Below are 15,400 nucleotides of genomic sequence, written 5' to 3'. Positions count from 1 at the left end.
TGGGCTGACCCCTTCCCTCCCATGGCCTCTATATCCCCATCTATGCAATGGGCGTTTCTACTCTGTGTTCTCATAGGTCCCTTATAATTTCCAACAGCCATTCCCCCCACCCCTCTCCCCGCTCCACAGAGGTAAGGCTGAGAGTTGCTGTGGGGGAGCCGGCTCCTAGGCCCTCGGGGAACCTGCTGCAGGTGCTGGGGTAAAGGGCAGAGGCTCAAGGAGATACACTGAGCGGCCTTGAAATTGGCCTTGAAACCATAGCTCTGCCATTTATCTGTTCTGGACAGTTTCCTTGTCTGTAAAATCAGGCTAGTATTGGCAATCTTGCAGGATTGCTCTGAGGCTTGCTTGATGATTATGTGGTAGGTGGAATTTTGAACAGAGGGCCTGACCTGGCTTTTAGTGCCCAGTAACTGATACCTTCCTCCTGGACCACTGAGGTTTGCACTGGGCTGATGTGGGGATCCAGGGGCAGGGGGCTTTTGGTGAAAAAGAGAGGTCATTGTCTCTGACCTCAGCCTTACAGATTAGGCCTGAGCTGCTACTTGGGCACCTCCCCTGGGACAGGCCTGAGTCTGTCCTTCCTCCCTCCATGGGACTGTGACCCTTCCAGGTGACCTCTGGGCTGTGATACCCTCTGAGACCCTTCTGTGTCTCCACAATGGAGATCCTCCCCTACTGTCTGTACTTCCCTAACAACTCCCACTCCCCCTACACAGGCTTGGGGCTGCCCATTGTCACCAGGAACCAGGAGTGTTGGATCTGGAGCTGGCTAGCTTTGAGGGAAAAATCCCACAATGCAAACCCAATTCTCAAAACCTGAACAGAATGAATGAACAAATCTTAGAGGCTCAGCCCTTCCTCCCTCCATCCAGACCCCCAAGGTTGTCCACTCCAAACCTCAGTGGTATAGTCTTTCCTCTGATTACAACAGCAGTTTGGAAAACTGGGGGAAGTTCAAAAATAAAATAAAAATAACCTCACATTCCACCCAGAACAGCCCCAGCTAACTTTTGGTGAACAGCTGGTAGGCACTTAGTAAATGCTGGGCCCTGTGCCAAGCTCAACCATTCCTCTTTCTCTTTACAAGAGGTATTTATGTTATCCCCAAATTACAGATGGGGTAAGGAAGGCCCAGGCCTGGACTCAAACGCAGTCTGTCCCACTAAGCCTCCAATACAAGCCTTTGGTGGGAGTTCCCCAGAGAGCTGCTAGCCCAGCATGATGGGACCCTCACTGTGTCCCTGGCATACGGTAGGCGGTGTTCCTATACTTGTTGGGCAACCGCATCAGACAAGGCCAGGACAGCTGGGAATGCACCTGGCCTTAAGTGGGCTGAGTCTCACTGTATTTCCTGCATTGCTCTGCCTGCCCTCCTTACCCAGCCCAACTCCTCAGAACCTCTTCTCTGTTCTCAGGAGCTTAGTTCCCTCTCCCTGGCCCTCAGGAATTCAGCATTGAGCAGCTACTCCTAGTGCGGTGGCCCAGAAAACACAACTTGACTTGGGTCCAAGGCTCCTGAAGGCTGAGCTCATGTCCCTGTGCTTACTCCCAAGACATTCTGTCCCTTTGCCATTCAGAAAAATGTCATTTCAGGGAAGGTCAGTGGCCAGTCTTCAGGAGCTGCAGCCAGAATGGCCCTGTCAACTGCTGAACAGGACTAGTGAGTCTATTGTGCCAGCTGAATTTGAGAAACCAAACACCTTGGGCCCGGAGGATGGGGAACAGGAACCAGCATTCCTCCATCCCTTATTCTGGAGACCCAGGCCCCCATCTATAGTCTCGTCCTCTCCTCTTCTCTTCTTTCTTTCTTTCTTTCTTTCTTTCTTTCTTTCTTTCTTTCTTTCTTTCTTTCATTTATTTATGTAAGTAAGTAAGTAAGTAAGTAAGTAAATAATGTCTGTACCCAATGTGGGGTTTGAACTCAGGATCCAGAGATCAAGAGTCCAGAGATCAAAAGGCTCTTCCAACTGAGCCAACCAGGTGCCCCTAGTCCCTTTCCCTTTCAAAGATTTCGCTTTATCTGCTATCTTTCCTCTGAGCTGTAGGCTGACCCCTCCACTGTCCCTAAACCTCCCAAGACAGTTTCAGAGAATCAGAGCCCTTGACAATTTTCTGAGGACCTTTTGCGTCTTTGGAATGCAAAGCTACTTGGCCCAATGTGACCAATCTGTTGTGTAAGTCCCTCAGACCCACCCCGATCCCCCCATCCCCACCCCATGTTGATGCTGGTGGCCTAGAGACTTTCTAATCCACGCATGATGTCCAGAGAGGGGCTGATATCTGTGCTCCCTTCAGCAGTACATATACTAAAAAACTGAGAGGGGCTGCCATTCATCAGAGGTCACAGTGAGTCGTGGTACCTGAACTGGGACTCAGGGGTCCTCCAGCCTACCCAGCTTCTTTGCCCTGACACTCCTGGACTGCAACTTCTAGACACCTGGTAAGCAGCCAGAGGGGTTTGGTTTGTGCAAAGAAACTGGGAGGTAGCGTTAAAAACCATGAAGGAGACTGGAAAAGGTGGAAAGGGCTAATCCTGGACTAACTGGGGGGATGGACGCAGGTTATTGAGCTAGGTCAAAGGCAAGAACTTCATCCAGGCACAGAAATGATGGGGGGGAGAGGGTGGTTTCCAGGCTGATCTGTGTGTGCTTGGGGGAGGAGGGCGAGGGCTGGGGGTAGGGATTGGGTTTCCTTTGGGTAGGCAAGGGTTAAGTCCTTCTGGATCTCCCAGGCTCCAACTACTCTGCCTCCCTGTACTTTTTCCTCTCCAGCCTCTGGCCCTGCAGCAACCGGAACCATCTGTGCGCCTGCCTCATCCTCATGGCCTGCCTGAGCCCCTCGCAGCTCCAGAAGGTAGGGCATCTGCTAGGTGGGGGTCCGAGAGGGTCACATAAGAGCTGGGGGTCCCTCCAGACCTCTAGTAGACCCTGGGAATTCAACCCCACCCCCTGCATTTTTCAGAAGAGGAAACAGAAGCTCAGAGCTGCCAGTTTCCAACCACAACGCCTAACTTCTGCACTCACAGCTGGGGGCGTCAGGACCACGGGTCCGGGATGAGGTGGGAATGTGTACGTGTGATGGAAACCAGAATAAAGAGTAAAGATCAGCCAGCCAGTCCAGCCCCAGGACTGGGTCCTAGGAGCAGAGGGGGAGGAGGAGGAGGGACAGCGGGGGAGGGGGAGGGCGGAGCCAGGACCCGTGATGGGGCGGGGTCAACGGAGGGCAGACGGCCGCACCCCCGTCCCCGCCCCGGCCGGGAGCTGGGAGAGGGCGGCTGGGTCCCACCTGCTGTCCTTACACGGAAAGCTAATTCTTAGGAATTAGAGTGACACAGACTTAAAAAACAAAAACAAAAACACAAAACAAAACAAAACAAAAAAACAACAACACGTGATCCTTGTTTGTTGCTGATAAGGGAAAAATGCTGAAAAATACAGAAAATCTCAAAGAAGAAAATGAAAAACCACCCATAATTTCCTACCCTGAGACTTAGTATTTTGGTAGTAGACAGCCCTAGAATCTTTAAAAGGCGAACATAATAGCTACCTCTTGTGAGTGCTTGCCCACCGTTTTATAAAGGAGACGCTAAAGTGCCCCCGACTTGATGGTCTGAGGGCCAAGGCAGTCGCCCAAGGTCTTGCAATGGCTAAAATACTAAATCTGTGTTCAGCTTTTTTTTTTTTTTTCCCCATCTCACAGAATATCGGGCACATATGCCATGTCAGTAAATATTTTCCTACCACATGATTTTTATCAGCTGTGTTGGGTTCCAGATAGATAAAACATACTTTGTTGAATGACCATCCTTGTGCTGAGCATTTAGGTTGTTTCTGATGTATTGTTCTCATTCAACCAGCATCAGTGAATACCCTTAATTAATACATCTTTGCTCCTCTATTTGTTAAGCCCCCAATGTATGTCAACAAGTTCTCGTCTGAGTGTGTTTGCTGGGTCACGCAGTTTGCTGTGGGTGACCCAGTTCCCAAGGAGGAAATGTTCAGTTTGATACTGATGGGAGGATTGAGTACCTATCACAGAGCTTTCCAGAGATGAAAGGGCCCACAGTGGGTGGGCATGAATGTCCCAACATCCCACAATGTGGAAGGCAGGCATCTATGAGGGAGTGAAGGAGGGAAGGGGAGGTTAGTAATTGGGAATCAGATACTTCACAGTGGGTTCAAGAGGTGACTTCCAATGCTAAGATTTTATAATGGTCTGCAAGCAAACATGTAGATGTTCTTTCTCTCCTTATGTCTCTCAATAGCCACAGAATAAGAGGTCTGGAGGCAAATTAGAATTTAAACTAGCTGTTTTAACTCCCCTCCCCCCTGACTGTCCACACATTTAGCACAAAGCCCACCTCCTTGCCTGGGTTGGCTCCCACCACCCTCCTGCCTCCCTTCAGACCCCACCCTTACTTCCCTCCACCTGGCCTCAATTCCTTGTGTCCCTCCTGTGCTCAGGGGCTTCACACATCCTGCACTCTGGGACTTAAATATTCATCCTTGTCTCTTCAAACCCCCTTATCCTGCTGGTCCCCTTTATTTATTTTTTTTTCTGCTGGTCCCCTTTAAATGCCACCTCCTCAGAGCTGCTGCCCTGAGACTCCTCTGTCCCCCACCCCAATCCTTTTACATTGGACACTTCTGCCTTTAGCTCTTGAATCTGCCTTCTCCCTCCTTGCACGCAGCAGTTTGTGATAGCACACACCCCACCACTCTACCCCGCATGCTGTTTTGTTTGATGTCAGCCTCCTTTGCTAGACTTTAAGCTCCAGGATGGCAGGTATCATGGCTGGCTTGCTCATTACTGTAGCTCCAGCTCCTAAAACCATGCCTGGTACACAGTAGATGCTCAATAAATTTCAGTTGAATAAATGAATGGGGTAATATTCCCATGTGACCCAAGCCCCACTGGAGGGGAAGGATGAGGACACCTCCCCTTCCTTCTTCCTTCATTCAGGCAACCACTATTGGTTGCTCCTCACCATGGTTCCAGGCACCATTACCTGAGGGGATGGGTGGGAGGGGGAGACAGAGCAATAAATAGGATTCTTGGTCCTGCCCTCACACAGCTTTGGGTTTGAGGGAGAGGTCATGTCAGTCCTCATAAGGAGCATTTGAGGGCAGAGGGAAGCCTGAGTTTGCTTCCTGCCTTCAGTTTCAGGAGGACGGATTTCTGGTGCTGGAAGGATTTTTATCTGCAGATGAGTGTGTAGCCATGCAACAGAGGATTGGCGAGCTAGTGGCTGACATGGACGTCCCTCTGCACTGCCGCATAGAATTTTCCACCCAGGAAGAAGAGCAGCTGAGAAGCCAAGTAGGTGTCCGGGGCAGGTGAGAATGGGATCTGGTCTTTCATGGGGTCTCAGTCCCCAGGCAGAACTGCAGCCTGGATGGGAAGGCCCCAAGGCCCATGAGCGCTTGTTCTGGTAACAGATTGGGCCCTGGTCCCTCCCTGTGCCCAGCTAAGTGCCTTCTAGGTGTATGTCCTTCACTCCTCACTATGGACTTATAAGGTTGATCTTATTACCCCCATTTGACAGGTGGGGAAAACGAGGCTTGGCTTACTTGCCCCAAACCACATTATAGAGTGAGGATTTGAACCCAGATCGGCCTGATACGAAGTCCGTGCTGTTCAGTGCTCTGCTGTGTTTCCTCAGTAGTTGGGCCAGAAACCCCAGAAAGAGCCAAGTGATTCCAAGGGACCTGTTTTTGTGTCAGCCTCATACCCCAGTGAGACTAGAAACTCAGCTTCTCCATCCCCACCCCTTGTGACTTAATAGTACGCAATACTGTTTGAGATGGGTAAGTGGAAACTCGGGGTTCTCCCACACGTTCACTTAACCCTCCAGGAGCCTGGCTGTGGTGCTGCCCGCCAAGCCCAATCTGTGGTCCCAGACCATCAACGCGGCTCCTTCATGCTGAGGCTCTCCTGCCATCTGGTGGGCATAGAGGGAATTACAATGGCCCGATGGCTCACAACCCAGAGACCAGGCTGGGAGGGTGGACTAAGGATTACATCTCACCGACGCCTTCCAGCAGGCATAGGGGTCCAGTGTCTAGAGACAGGTCACTCACAGCCCCAAGGAATGAAGGGGCTGATCTTGCGCCTCCCAAGCTGCCTTCTGAGAATGTTCCAAAGACCAGCGAAGGGTTGAGGGGAGGATGGGAGAATGAAGTGTATGTATCCTAGTTTAGAATGCTTGCAAAGAGCTCAGTGCAGTGCTGGGTACTCCGTAAACCCTCATCATTCACCATTAGTATTAAGACTTTGAGATGAGCATTAAAAGGAAAAAGATCAGAGGCTCGGGGTAGCTCAGTGGGTTAAGCATCTGACCTCAGCTCAGGATCCTGATCTAGGGTCCTAGAATCCAGCCCTGTGTCAGGCTCCCTGCTCAGTGGGGAGCTAGCTTCTCCCTCTCCCTTGCCCCTCCCCCAGCCAATGCTCTCTCTCTGTGTCTCTCAAATAAACACAAAATCTTAAAAAAAAAAAGGGAAAATAAAAAAAGATCAGTGGATGTTCCATCCAGTTCTCCCTTCCAGCTTACTTTGAATTATTTTCCAACTTTACTTATTTTTATTTATGATAGACATAGAGAGAGAGAGAAAGAGGCAGAGACACAGGAGGAGGGAGAAGCAGGCTCCATGCCGGAAGCCCGATGTGGGATTCGATGCCGGGACTCTGGGACCACGCCCTGGACCAAAGGCAGGCGCCAAACTGCTGAGCCACCCAGGGATCCCCTCAAGCCCCACATTGAGTGTAGAGGTCACTAAAAATTTTTTTAATTTTTTTAAAAACCTGATAATACTGTCCACAGAAATGGGTATGAAGGGTCCAGGAGAATGAAGTAATCGCCTGGAGATCTATTCCTGTTCCATCTATCTGCAAATTCATTTCAGCATTTGTTACCGCCTATCTGTATGCAGTTCTTGGAATTCTTTGAACATCTTACTGGTTCCCTTGTGAATTAAGGAGTCAAGTAGAATCTTTGACATGTTTAGCTTCATTTTCTGTAATTATTATTATTTTCTTAAGTAGGCTCCACACCCAGCATGGAGTCAAACACAGGGCTTGAACTCACAACCTTGAGATCTAGACCTGTGCTGAAATCAAGAGTTGGACGCTTAACCAACTGAGCCACCCAGGTGCTCATTATCTTTAATATTGTTATTATTATTAATTATGCTTCCTTGACTTGTTTCTCTCACCCTGATCCTGATACAGAACAGCTATGAATGCTGCCAAAACAAATGTATATTTTTCAGTGGGAAAGGCTGTGAAAGGGCCAGGCAGGTCACCACAGAGCCCACAGGCACGTGTGAGAGCAGGTGTGCACACAGGAGGGGAGCCATGGGACTGTGCCACCTGGAAAACCCAGGGGTCGGTGCCCTCAGTTCCACTTGTGTGTCTACACAGGAAAGTAGAGAGATCTATCTACATAAAGGTGGCTGAGGGCAGCTAGAACCACAGGGAAAACATTGGGTATCTTCCTGAAGATGATGCATCTTCATATGATGCTAAGAAATGTAAAATATGGGGTTGCCTGGGTGGCACAGATGGTTAAGCATTCTACTATTGGTTTCTCCTCAGGTCGTGATCTCATGGGGCTCTGCGCTCAGCAGGGAGTCTGCTTGAGATTCTATCTCCCTTTCCTTCTGCTCCTCCTCCCCCAGGGCATGCTCATACTCTCTCTAAAATAAATAAATCTTTTAAAAAAAGAAATGAAAAACATGGTACTAAAATTAACAAGGGAAGGTTATTAAGAAAAAAGAAAAAGATGAGTAATAGTTTATATTCATCAAGCTTTTAGCCATGCCTTGGCTGAATATTTTCTGTTTAGCAACAGCAGTAGTGATGATGATAAAAACAGATATTCATGCAGCACTTTCCACATTCCAAGGACCGTTCTAGTGCCTTATGCACACCAATTTGTAATCTCTACAACATCCCATGAGATACCTTTGATAACATCTATATTTTATGAGGAAACTAAGCCCAGAGAGGTTCAGTAATGTGGTGGTGGTCACACAGCAACTCCATGGCAGAGCTGGGATTTGAACCCAAGTATTTTAGCTCTAGGGTCTGTGCTTTCAACTCTTGTAAGATTCAGCCTCTACCTGAAACCTCCAACAATCCAGAGGAGGTCAGTTCTATTATTATTTCCCTTTTACAGATGAGGAAACAGGTGTTGAGTGGTAAAACAGGTGACCCAAGGCTGCCCGGGAACCACGCCTGTTTGATTACCATCCTATGTTCAGAGTCACACTGTATCAAGCATAAGAGTTCTGTGACTTTATTAAGAGCTGTCCAAGAAATTTAATGCTTGTGGCTTCCGGCTGTGCTTCCACGAACTTGGGGTTCCTGTTCACTGTCTACCTCAGTAGACGAGTTTGAGAAGTAACAGTGGGGTCTGCAGCCCTGCGGGGTTGGGAAGCATGAATGTCCCCTTCCTTTTTTGTCAGGCCCAGCTCTGACCCCATGTTGCTCTATCAGCCCCGCTAACATTCCCTCTCTGCAGGGCAAGGAAGACTATTTCCTTAGCAGTGGCGACAAGATTCGATTCTTCTTTGAGAAAGGCGTTTTCGACGAGAAAGGTTGGGAGCCGGGAACCCCAGGGTTGTGGGAAGGGCCTGACTGGGGTATCTCCAGGTGCTGGGTTGGCACCAGGACCAGTTGCCCAGGGAAGAGTGGACTCCAGCTCTTTTGTCTTTACTTGTTTCTTGTGTTACAGGAAATTTCCTGGTCCCTCCAGAGAAATCCATCAATAAAATTGGCCACGGTAAGCAGGTACCTGGGGGAAGGATACAGGGAAACTGAGGCCAGAAAAGCCTTGAGGCCTAACCCAAGGCCCACAGTAAGTTAGTGGCCCAGTAAATGGCATTTCTGGCTGCAGCTCCCCCTCTGGGTCTGCTCTTCTGGCCTTATGGTGCTAATCATATGACGCTGGGAAGAGAAACCACTTGAGCCACCCACCCGTGCAGATGGACCTGTGCAGACCCTCCTCTGCCTGGCCTGAAGATGATCCAGGCCTTGGGCATGGGGGGCTCCTGGCTCCCACTGATTCCTGGAGCCTCCTTCAGAGGCACCTAACATGTTGACATGGTCTCTATTCTGAGACCCCAAAATGAAGCTAGGATATCCTCCTTGTTTTTTCTAGGATCATACATTGTAATTTATTTTGCAAACCACCTGTTTTTTTTAAAGATTTTATTTATGAGATGCCTGGGCGCCTCAGTGGTTGAGTAGCTCCTTGGCTCAGGTAGTGATCCCGGCATCCTAGGATAGATTCCTGCATCAGGCTCCCTAGAGAGAGCCTGCTTCTTCTTCTGCCTATGTCTCTGCCTCTCTCTGTGTGTCTCTCATGAATAAATAAAATCTTAAAATCAAAAGATTTTATTTATTTGGAGAGAGAAAGAGAGTGTGTGAGCAGGGGGAGGGGCACAGGGAGAGGAAGAGAGAGAATCTCAGGCAGACTCTCCACTGAGCACCAAGCTCAGTGCAGCAGGAGCTCCCTCCCACAACCCTGAAATCATGAACTGAACCGAAATCAAGTCGGATGCTCAAAACACTGAACCACCCAGGCACCCCCACTCATTTTTAAACTTGAAGTTATATTGTGGTAGCTTTGTACAAAGAATTGTGGTAAAAGGGATATAAAATTTGCCATCATAACCATTTTTAAGTGTACAAATCAGTATCAATAATTATATCTAACCCTTACTTTTAAAAGAAGGATTTTATTTATTTACTTGAGAGAGAGAGCGCGCGAGGGAGTGGAGGGAGGAGTAGTTGGAGAGGGATCCTCATGCGGGGCTTGATCCCAGGAGGGGCTTGATCCCAGGACCGGCTTGATCCCAGGACCCTGAGGTCAGGACCCAAGCCAAAGGCAGATGCTTAACCGATTGAGCCACCCAGGTAACTCTCAACCCTTACTTTTTATAATAACAACGATAATAGCAAATAACAAGACAATCAGGTATTTTTTTAAGATTTATTTATTTATTCAGAGAGAGAGAGAGAGAGAGAGAGGCAGAAACACAGGCAGAGGGAGAAACAGGCTCCATGCAGGAAGCCTGATGTGGGACTCAATCCCGGGTCCCCAGGATCACACCCCGGGCTGCAGGCGGCGCTAAACCGCTGCGCCACCGGGGCTGCCCACGATCAGGTATTTGATGCCAGGCTGTGACCTGAGGGTGTGTAGGCATTACCCTGAGTGTTGTGGCAGCCTAAGAGGCAGGGTTGGCTTTCTGGTTCTGCAGTACGGAGGAGAAACAGGCTTATAGGAGAGAAATAGTCACTTGGAGCAGCTCAGAGAAAGAGGCAGGTCCGAGATTGCTACTATGTTTTTTTTTTTTTAAGATTTTTATTTATTTATTCGTGAGAGACACACACAGAGAGAGGCAGAGACACAGGCCGAGGGAGAGGCAGGCTCCATGCAGGGAGCCTGATGTGGGACTCGATCCCGGGACCCCAGGATCACACCCTGAGTTGAAGGCAGACACTCAACTGCTGAGCCAACCAGGCATCCCAGATTGCTACTATGTTACAGGTCCCTTTAAGTCAGGTCTGGAGTGACGTTTCCAGATGGCTGGAAGGTGTAGAATTATGTCTTAGTTGGAGTAGGGTGCAGGCACTGTGGGCCCATCCCTTGGTTAGAAACCAGCAGAGAGCTCAACACATACAAATAGGTGAGAAGCCCCGGTGAGGCCTGACGAGGCCTGTGTCGGGGTGCCCAGGACCAAGCACAGAGGGACCTATGGGGGTGGGGGGCTGGCCCACTAGTCTGCCTCTGTTCTGCAGCTCTGCATGCCCACGACCCTGTCTTCAGACATGTCACACACTCTCCCAAGGTGCAGGTAAGCAGGGGTGTGGGTGAGGGTGGGGAGTGGCCCAGGTGTGAATGTGAGCAGGCTGGAAGTCTGACTTCTGCCCCCTTCCAGGCCTTGGCCAAAAGTCTGGGCCTCCAGATGCCCGTGGTGGTGCAGAGCATGTACATCTTCAAGGTGAGCTCCCTGTCCTCCCCAGACCTCAGTTTACCCTCTGAATATGGGCAGGGTACTCATACCAAACCCCTCCTTTTGATGGGCCAAAAGCTGCTTCCCCAAGGAATTACTAAGTTTCAAGGAGAACATGCAAAATCTGTCTCTTCTGGGTAAGGTGCCTGGCATTTAGTTGGTGCTTAGTTAAAATTTGGTGGCAGGAGGGAAGGAGACCCCCCCGAACCCCTTGCTCCTTTCTTTTGCCATTAAGATGCTCTGCTCCCAGCTTCAAGGCCCGATTTGGTGCCACCTCCTCCAAGAAACCTTCTAGTTTTTCCCTGGGGAAGGGAGGAACCTGTTTCTGATCCTGGGGCTGAAAGGCTTAATCTCAGACCTGGGCCCCAGCTGCTCTTGCTGCTCCTCAATTCTGCCTTTGCCCTCGGTAGGCATGCTGTGTGCTCAGACTTGGAGTACTCCATGGGCAGAGTGCTTTTTTTCTTTTTGCAGTCCTCCTAGGCCTGGCACATGGGGAGTACTCCATAGCTGGGTGCTGGTGTGGAATCCTTGGAGGTAGACACCTGTGGCCAAGTTAGGGCATCCCATAAGACTCAGAGCAGCCCCTGCCCCTCCCCACTGGCCTCTGGCCTCATCTGGCCCTTCTTCTCTCTTGCAGCAACCTCACTTTGGTGGTGAAGGTGAGCTGAGAACAGGCCATGGGGTCCAGCAAAGGCCACGGTGGGAGATATGGGATATTTGTGGTTGTCAGGTCTTTGGAGGGAGGGATGGCGCTTGCTGAGATGTCTATGGGCAAGAGCCTGGGCCAGGAGGGAGAAGCTCCCTTCTGCTCCTTTTTGGAACTATCGATTGGGAGGGTGTTCTGGCGCCTTTGGCAGCGGTTCTTGAACCTGGCAGTGACTTCTCGCTAGTTAAAAATATCAGTTCTAGGGCCCTCAGTCCCCAGTCCCTGAGATCTTGAGTCAGTAGGGCTGCAAGGACCTGTGAACCTGTATTTTTAACAAGTTCCCTGGAGGACTGATTTGACAGAGGAATTGCGGATCTAACTTCAAACCTCCCTGTATGCACAAATACTCTGTTTAGCCTCCCTCTACTTCTGCTTAAATACCTCCAGTGACAGGGGGCTCATCCCCTCACAGTCAGCCCTTTCCTTCCTTGCATGAGCCCAAGTTGCCCTCCTTGTGACCACACACTCCTTCCTCCCATCCAGCCCGAGGACGGTCTCTTGAGGTGATGAGCAGCCTCTCCCCGCATTCAGTACCCCCATCTCCTGCAGTCAGTCCTGCTCCAAATGCTTTGGATTGCCCACCACCAGGACACCTCCCTCTGGACATTGAACGGATTGTTCAAGTCCCTCTTAGGGCTTGGAAAACACATGGTTCCCTGGGAAGGAGATGGAACAAGTATCTACTGTCTAAAGTCCTTTGTTCAGGGGTTCTCCATCCTGGTGGGGTCCCAGCATCACATGGAGGGTGTTAAAATGTGGATGGGGGCTAGTTGCACCCCGTCTTCGCCTTTTGTACTCAGCCTCACACCGCCCAGTGGATCATCTGGTGGCTGGAGGTCCTTGTTCTGGTTAAGGATGGTGGCTTTAGTTGCCTGGCTGAAATCAAACCCTAGCAGCTCCTTTTTAGCAATTATGGTGTTGGGCCCTGTACTAAGCACTTTCCACACCCTGTGGCATGGGGTCCTCCAGCAACGCCATGAGGTAGGTTCCTGCTGAGGTCACTTCATGGTTTAGACAAAGGAGGTTTTGAGAGGTGAAATCTCATGCCCTGAGTCTCCAGGCCAGGAGGTGGTGGGATTCCAACTGACCCTTGGAAGGCTGTGAGAGCACCAGTGGGGAATAAGGACAAGGTGAAGCAAGCCAGGTTCCTTATGTCCAGGGTGGGGGCTGCTGCAGTTTCCCCTCACCAGGACTCCACCTTCCTGTACACGGAGCCCCTGGGCCGGGTGCTGGGCATGTGGATTGCATTGGAGGATGCCACTCTGGAGAATGGCTGCCTCTGGTTCATCCCAGGCTCCCATACCGGTAAGGACACCTGTTCTCCCTGCCCACCCATATCCAGTTCCTGTGGCAGAGAGACCCGGAAAATAAGAGAGGCTAAAGGCTCCCCCCTTGGCCACAGGTGGGGTGTCAAGAAGGATGGTCCGGGCCTTTGCTGGCTTGAAGCTCAACACCAGATTCCTTGGGTCAGAGCCTGTCTGGGATGACAGCCTATTTGTACCCACACCAGTGCAGAGAGGTAGGTGGGATGCAGAGCGCAGGGAGGCAGGCTCTGAGGCTGTGTGTGTGGGTCTGTGCTTGCTCTGACCGCCCAGCTCCCCTGAGGGCTGTGAAGTTATGGGATGGGAGGTGGGGGTGGATGGGCATAGGGAAGCCTGAAAACCACACGATTTTCCCTAAGGCATCCTGGATCAGGCTAGAGTCCAGACTCCACCGTCCTTTTGGGCAAATGACTGAATCTCTCTGAGCCTCAGTTTCCCCAAATGTAAAGCAGGGAAGTCAGTGAGATAGATGATGTGCTTAAGATGTGGCACATGGCAGATGCTAAACAGATGCTGGCCATTCCTTTTAGAACAGGGCAACCTGACATCCAGCCTGGCTTTTTTTTTTTTTAAGATTTTATATATATATTTTTTGACAGAGAGAAAGATGGCACGTACAGGGATTTGGGGGGCAGGGACACAGGGAGAAGGAGAAGCAAACTCACTGAGCAGGGAGCCCACCATGGGGCTTGATCCCAGGACCCTGAGATCATGACCGAAGCCGAAGGCAGACACTTCACCATGGAGCCACCCAGGCACTCCACAGCCCAGCTTTTGATGGCAAGGTCCCAGCTGACTGGCATAGTACAGACACTCTGGCCTAGTTCCGCAAACATCATAGAAGGGGATGCTCTTGCCAAGGCTTGCCAAAGGCATAGGTCACAGCAGAAGGGAATTGGTCCCAGGGGAACCTCTGAGCAGTAGCATGGCCTCTGACCCTGAGCTTTCAGGGATGGGAATGGGGAGGAACAGGCCACAGAATCATTTGAGGGAGGAGGGGCCTTTATCTCTCTCTGCCAAATGTTCTCCTGACCTGCTGCATTCCTGCCAGGGGCCCTTATCCTAATCCACGGAGAAGTAGTGCACAAGAGTGAGCAGAACCTTTCTGACCGCTCACGCCATGCCTATACTTTCCACCTCATGGAGTCCTTGGGCACCATGTGGAGCCCGGAGAACTGGTAGGTGGCAGGGTGTGTGTGTGCACGTGCCCTGGACAGGCTCCTGAAGAGGTCCTGGAGGCCCAGAGCAGTGATGCTGGTGCCTCAGGGTCATCTCTATCTCCACAGGCTCCAGCCAACAGCTGAGCTGCCCTTTCCCCCTCTGTACACCTGAACCGCCTCTCAGGGCTGGGGCCCGGCCCCTCCAGGGGAAGCTGTGGGTTGCAAGCACCAGCGCCTCGCCCGACCACCCAGCTGCAAAGGGGAAGCTAGATCTCTTCCCTTGTGCTTTCTCCCTGCCAGCATCTGTGCCCCTGAGCCCTGTAGACAGGCAGGTGAGGGGTGGCAGGTGGGCCCCAGGAGCCTGGCTGGCTGGGTTTCTGGACACCTCTGTCTCTCCGCCTCTCCCCTGCCCCAATCCAACCTCCTGCTGGAGGCAGCCTCTCGCCATGATAGCACTGTGGCTATTTCTCTGCTAGCTACCCACTGTTCCCTCCTCTCAGATGCAATTCTAATTATTACAGTGCAGGACATGCAATAAAAGCGATTTCTGAATGCAGCCTCCTGACTCTTCTTTCCCAAATAGCCTTTCTTTCAAGAGAAGAGCCCTGCTGAAAGTTATCCCAGGCATCCCAGCCCTGCCTGGTGAGGTCTGCACAGTTTTAATGACAATAACATTTAGTGGGCGTTCACCATGCCCAGAGCTGTAAGTGTTTTGTATCACTGTGTCCTGACACCTTCCAGGTAGGTGCTCTTACCATCTGTGTTTATAGATGGTGAAGCTACCACATGGTGTGGGAAGTTTCAGTGACCTGCTCCAGTCCCAAGGGCTATTTCAGTTGTTGAGTGACTCAGCCTGATCCAGCACATTGTTTTGTTTTTTTTTTAGATTTTATTATTTATTTAACAGAGAGAGAGAGAGGAGTAGCAGAGGGAACTGCACAGGGAGAGGGAGAAGCAGACTCCCCGCTGAGCAGAGAGAGGGATGTGGGGCTCCATCCCAGGACCCCAGGATCACGACTTGAGCTGAAGGCAGATGCTTAACTGACCAAGCCATCCAGGCGCCCCTGTGCTTGTCACCTTTGTGCTCCCAATACTCCTTGCTTGGGGAGAGAAGACCAGGCTTGGGGAATACAGTCCTAGATTCTGGGCCTGGCCTTGTGACCAATTTGTTTTCCAGTCCCAAGCCAGACT

At 50.8% G+C, this 15,400-nt stretch overlaps 1 protein-coding gene across 4 annotated transcripts; it reads left to right on the top strand.

Moving 5' to 3' along the window:
- The first annotated feature begins 7 nt into the window (after positions 1 to 7).
- PHYHD1 (phytanoyl-CoA dioxygenase domain containing 1) lies at positions 8 to 14,765 on the top strand. 4 transcript variants are annotated; one of them, XM_055333420.1, is made up of 13 exons: positions 8 to 2,443; positions 2,775 to 2,856; positions 2,965 to 3,061; positions 5,164 to 5,339; positions 8,525 to 8,600; positions 8,738 to 8,785; positions 10,807 to 10,862; positions 10,947 to 11,009; positions 11,659 to 11,680; positions 12,918 to 13,032; positions 13,130 to 13,246; positions 14,101 to 14,227; positions 14,336 to 14,765. In XM_055333420.1, the coding sequence occupies exons 4-13, from the start codon at positions 5,224 to 5,226 to the stop codon at positions 14,379 to 14,381; spliced, it is 786 nt and encodes a 261-aa protein (XP_055189395.1). In that variant the 5' UTR covers positions 8 to 2,443; positions 2,775 to 2,856; positions 2,965 to 3,061; positions 5,164 to 5,223; the 3' UTR covers positions 14,382 to 14,765. The 4 variants fall into 4 exon arrangements, with proteins under 4 accessions (XP_055189395.1, XP_055189379.1, XP_055189393.1 ...); XM_055333404.1 differs by lacking the exon at positions 2,965 to 3,061 and having other exon boundaries at positions 9 to 2,443; XM_055333414.1 differs by lacking the exon at positions 2,965 to 3,061 and having other exon boundaries at positions 11 to 2,443; positions 5,164 to 5,322; positions 12,904 to 13,032.
- Positions 14,766 to 15,400: the final 635 nt, after the last annotated feature.

The sequence above is a fragment of the Nyctereutes procyonoides genome, unplaced genomic scaffold, assembly GCF_905146905.1.
Source record: "Nyctereutes procyonoides isolate TBG_1078 unplaced genomic scaffold, NYPRO_anot_genome, whole genome shotgun sequence".
Lineage (NCBI taxonomy): Eukaryota > Metazoa > Chordata > Mammalia > Carnivora > Canidae > Nyctereutes > Nyctereutes procyonoides.
Note: the sequence above shows the minus strand (reverse complement) of the source record. Positions and strands in the feature narration are given on the sequence as shown.

Coding starts and splice junctions, on each gene's coding strand:
- PHYHD1 (XM_055333404.1), top strand. CDS start 2,824: ATGGCCTGCCTGAGCCCCTCGCAGCTCCAGAAG. Junction 2,857..5,163: donor GCCCCTCGCAGCTCCAGAAG/GTAGGGCATCTG, acceptor TCCTGCCTTCAG/TTTCAGGAGGACGGATTTCT. Junction 13,247..14,100: donor ACCCACACCAGTGCAGAGAG/GTAGGTGGGATG, acceptor CATTCCTGCCAG/GGGCCCTTATCCTAATCCAC.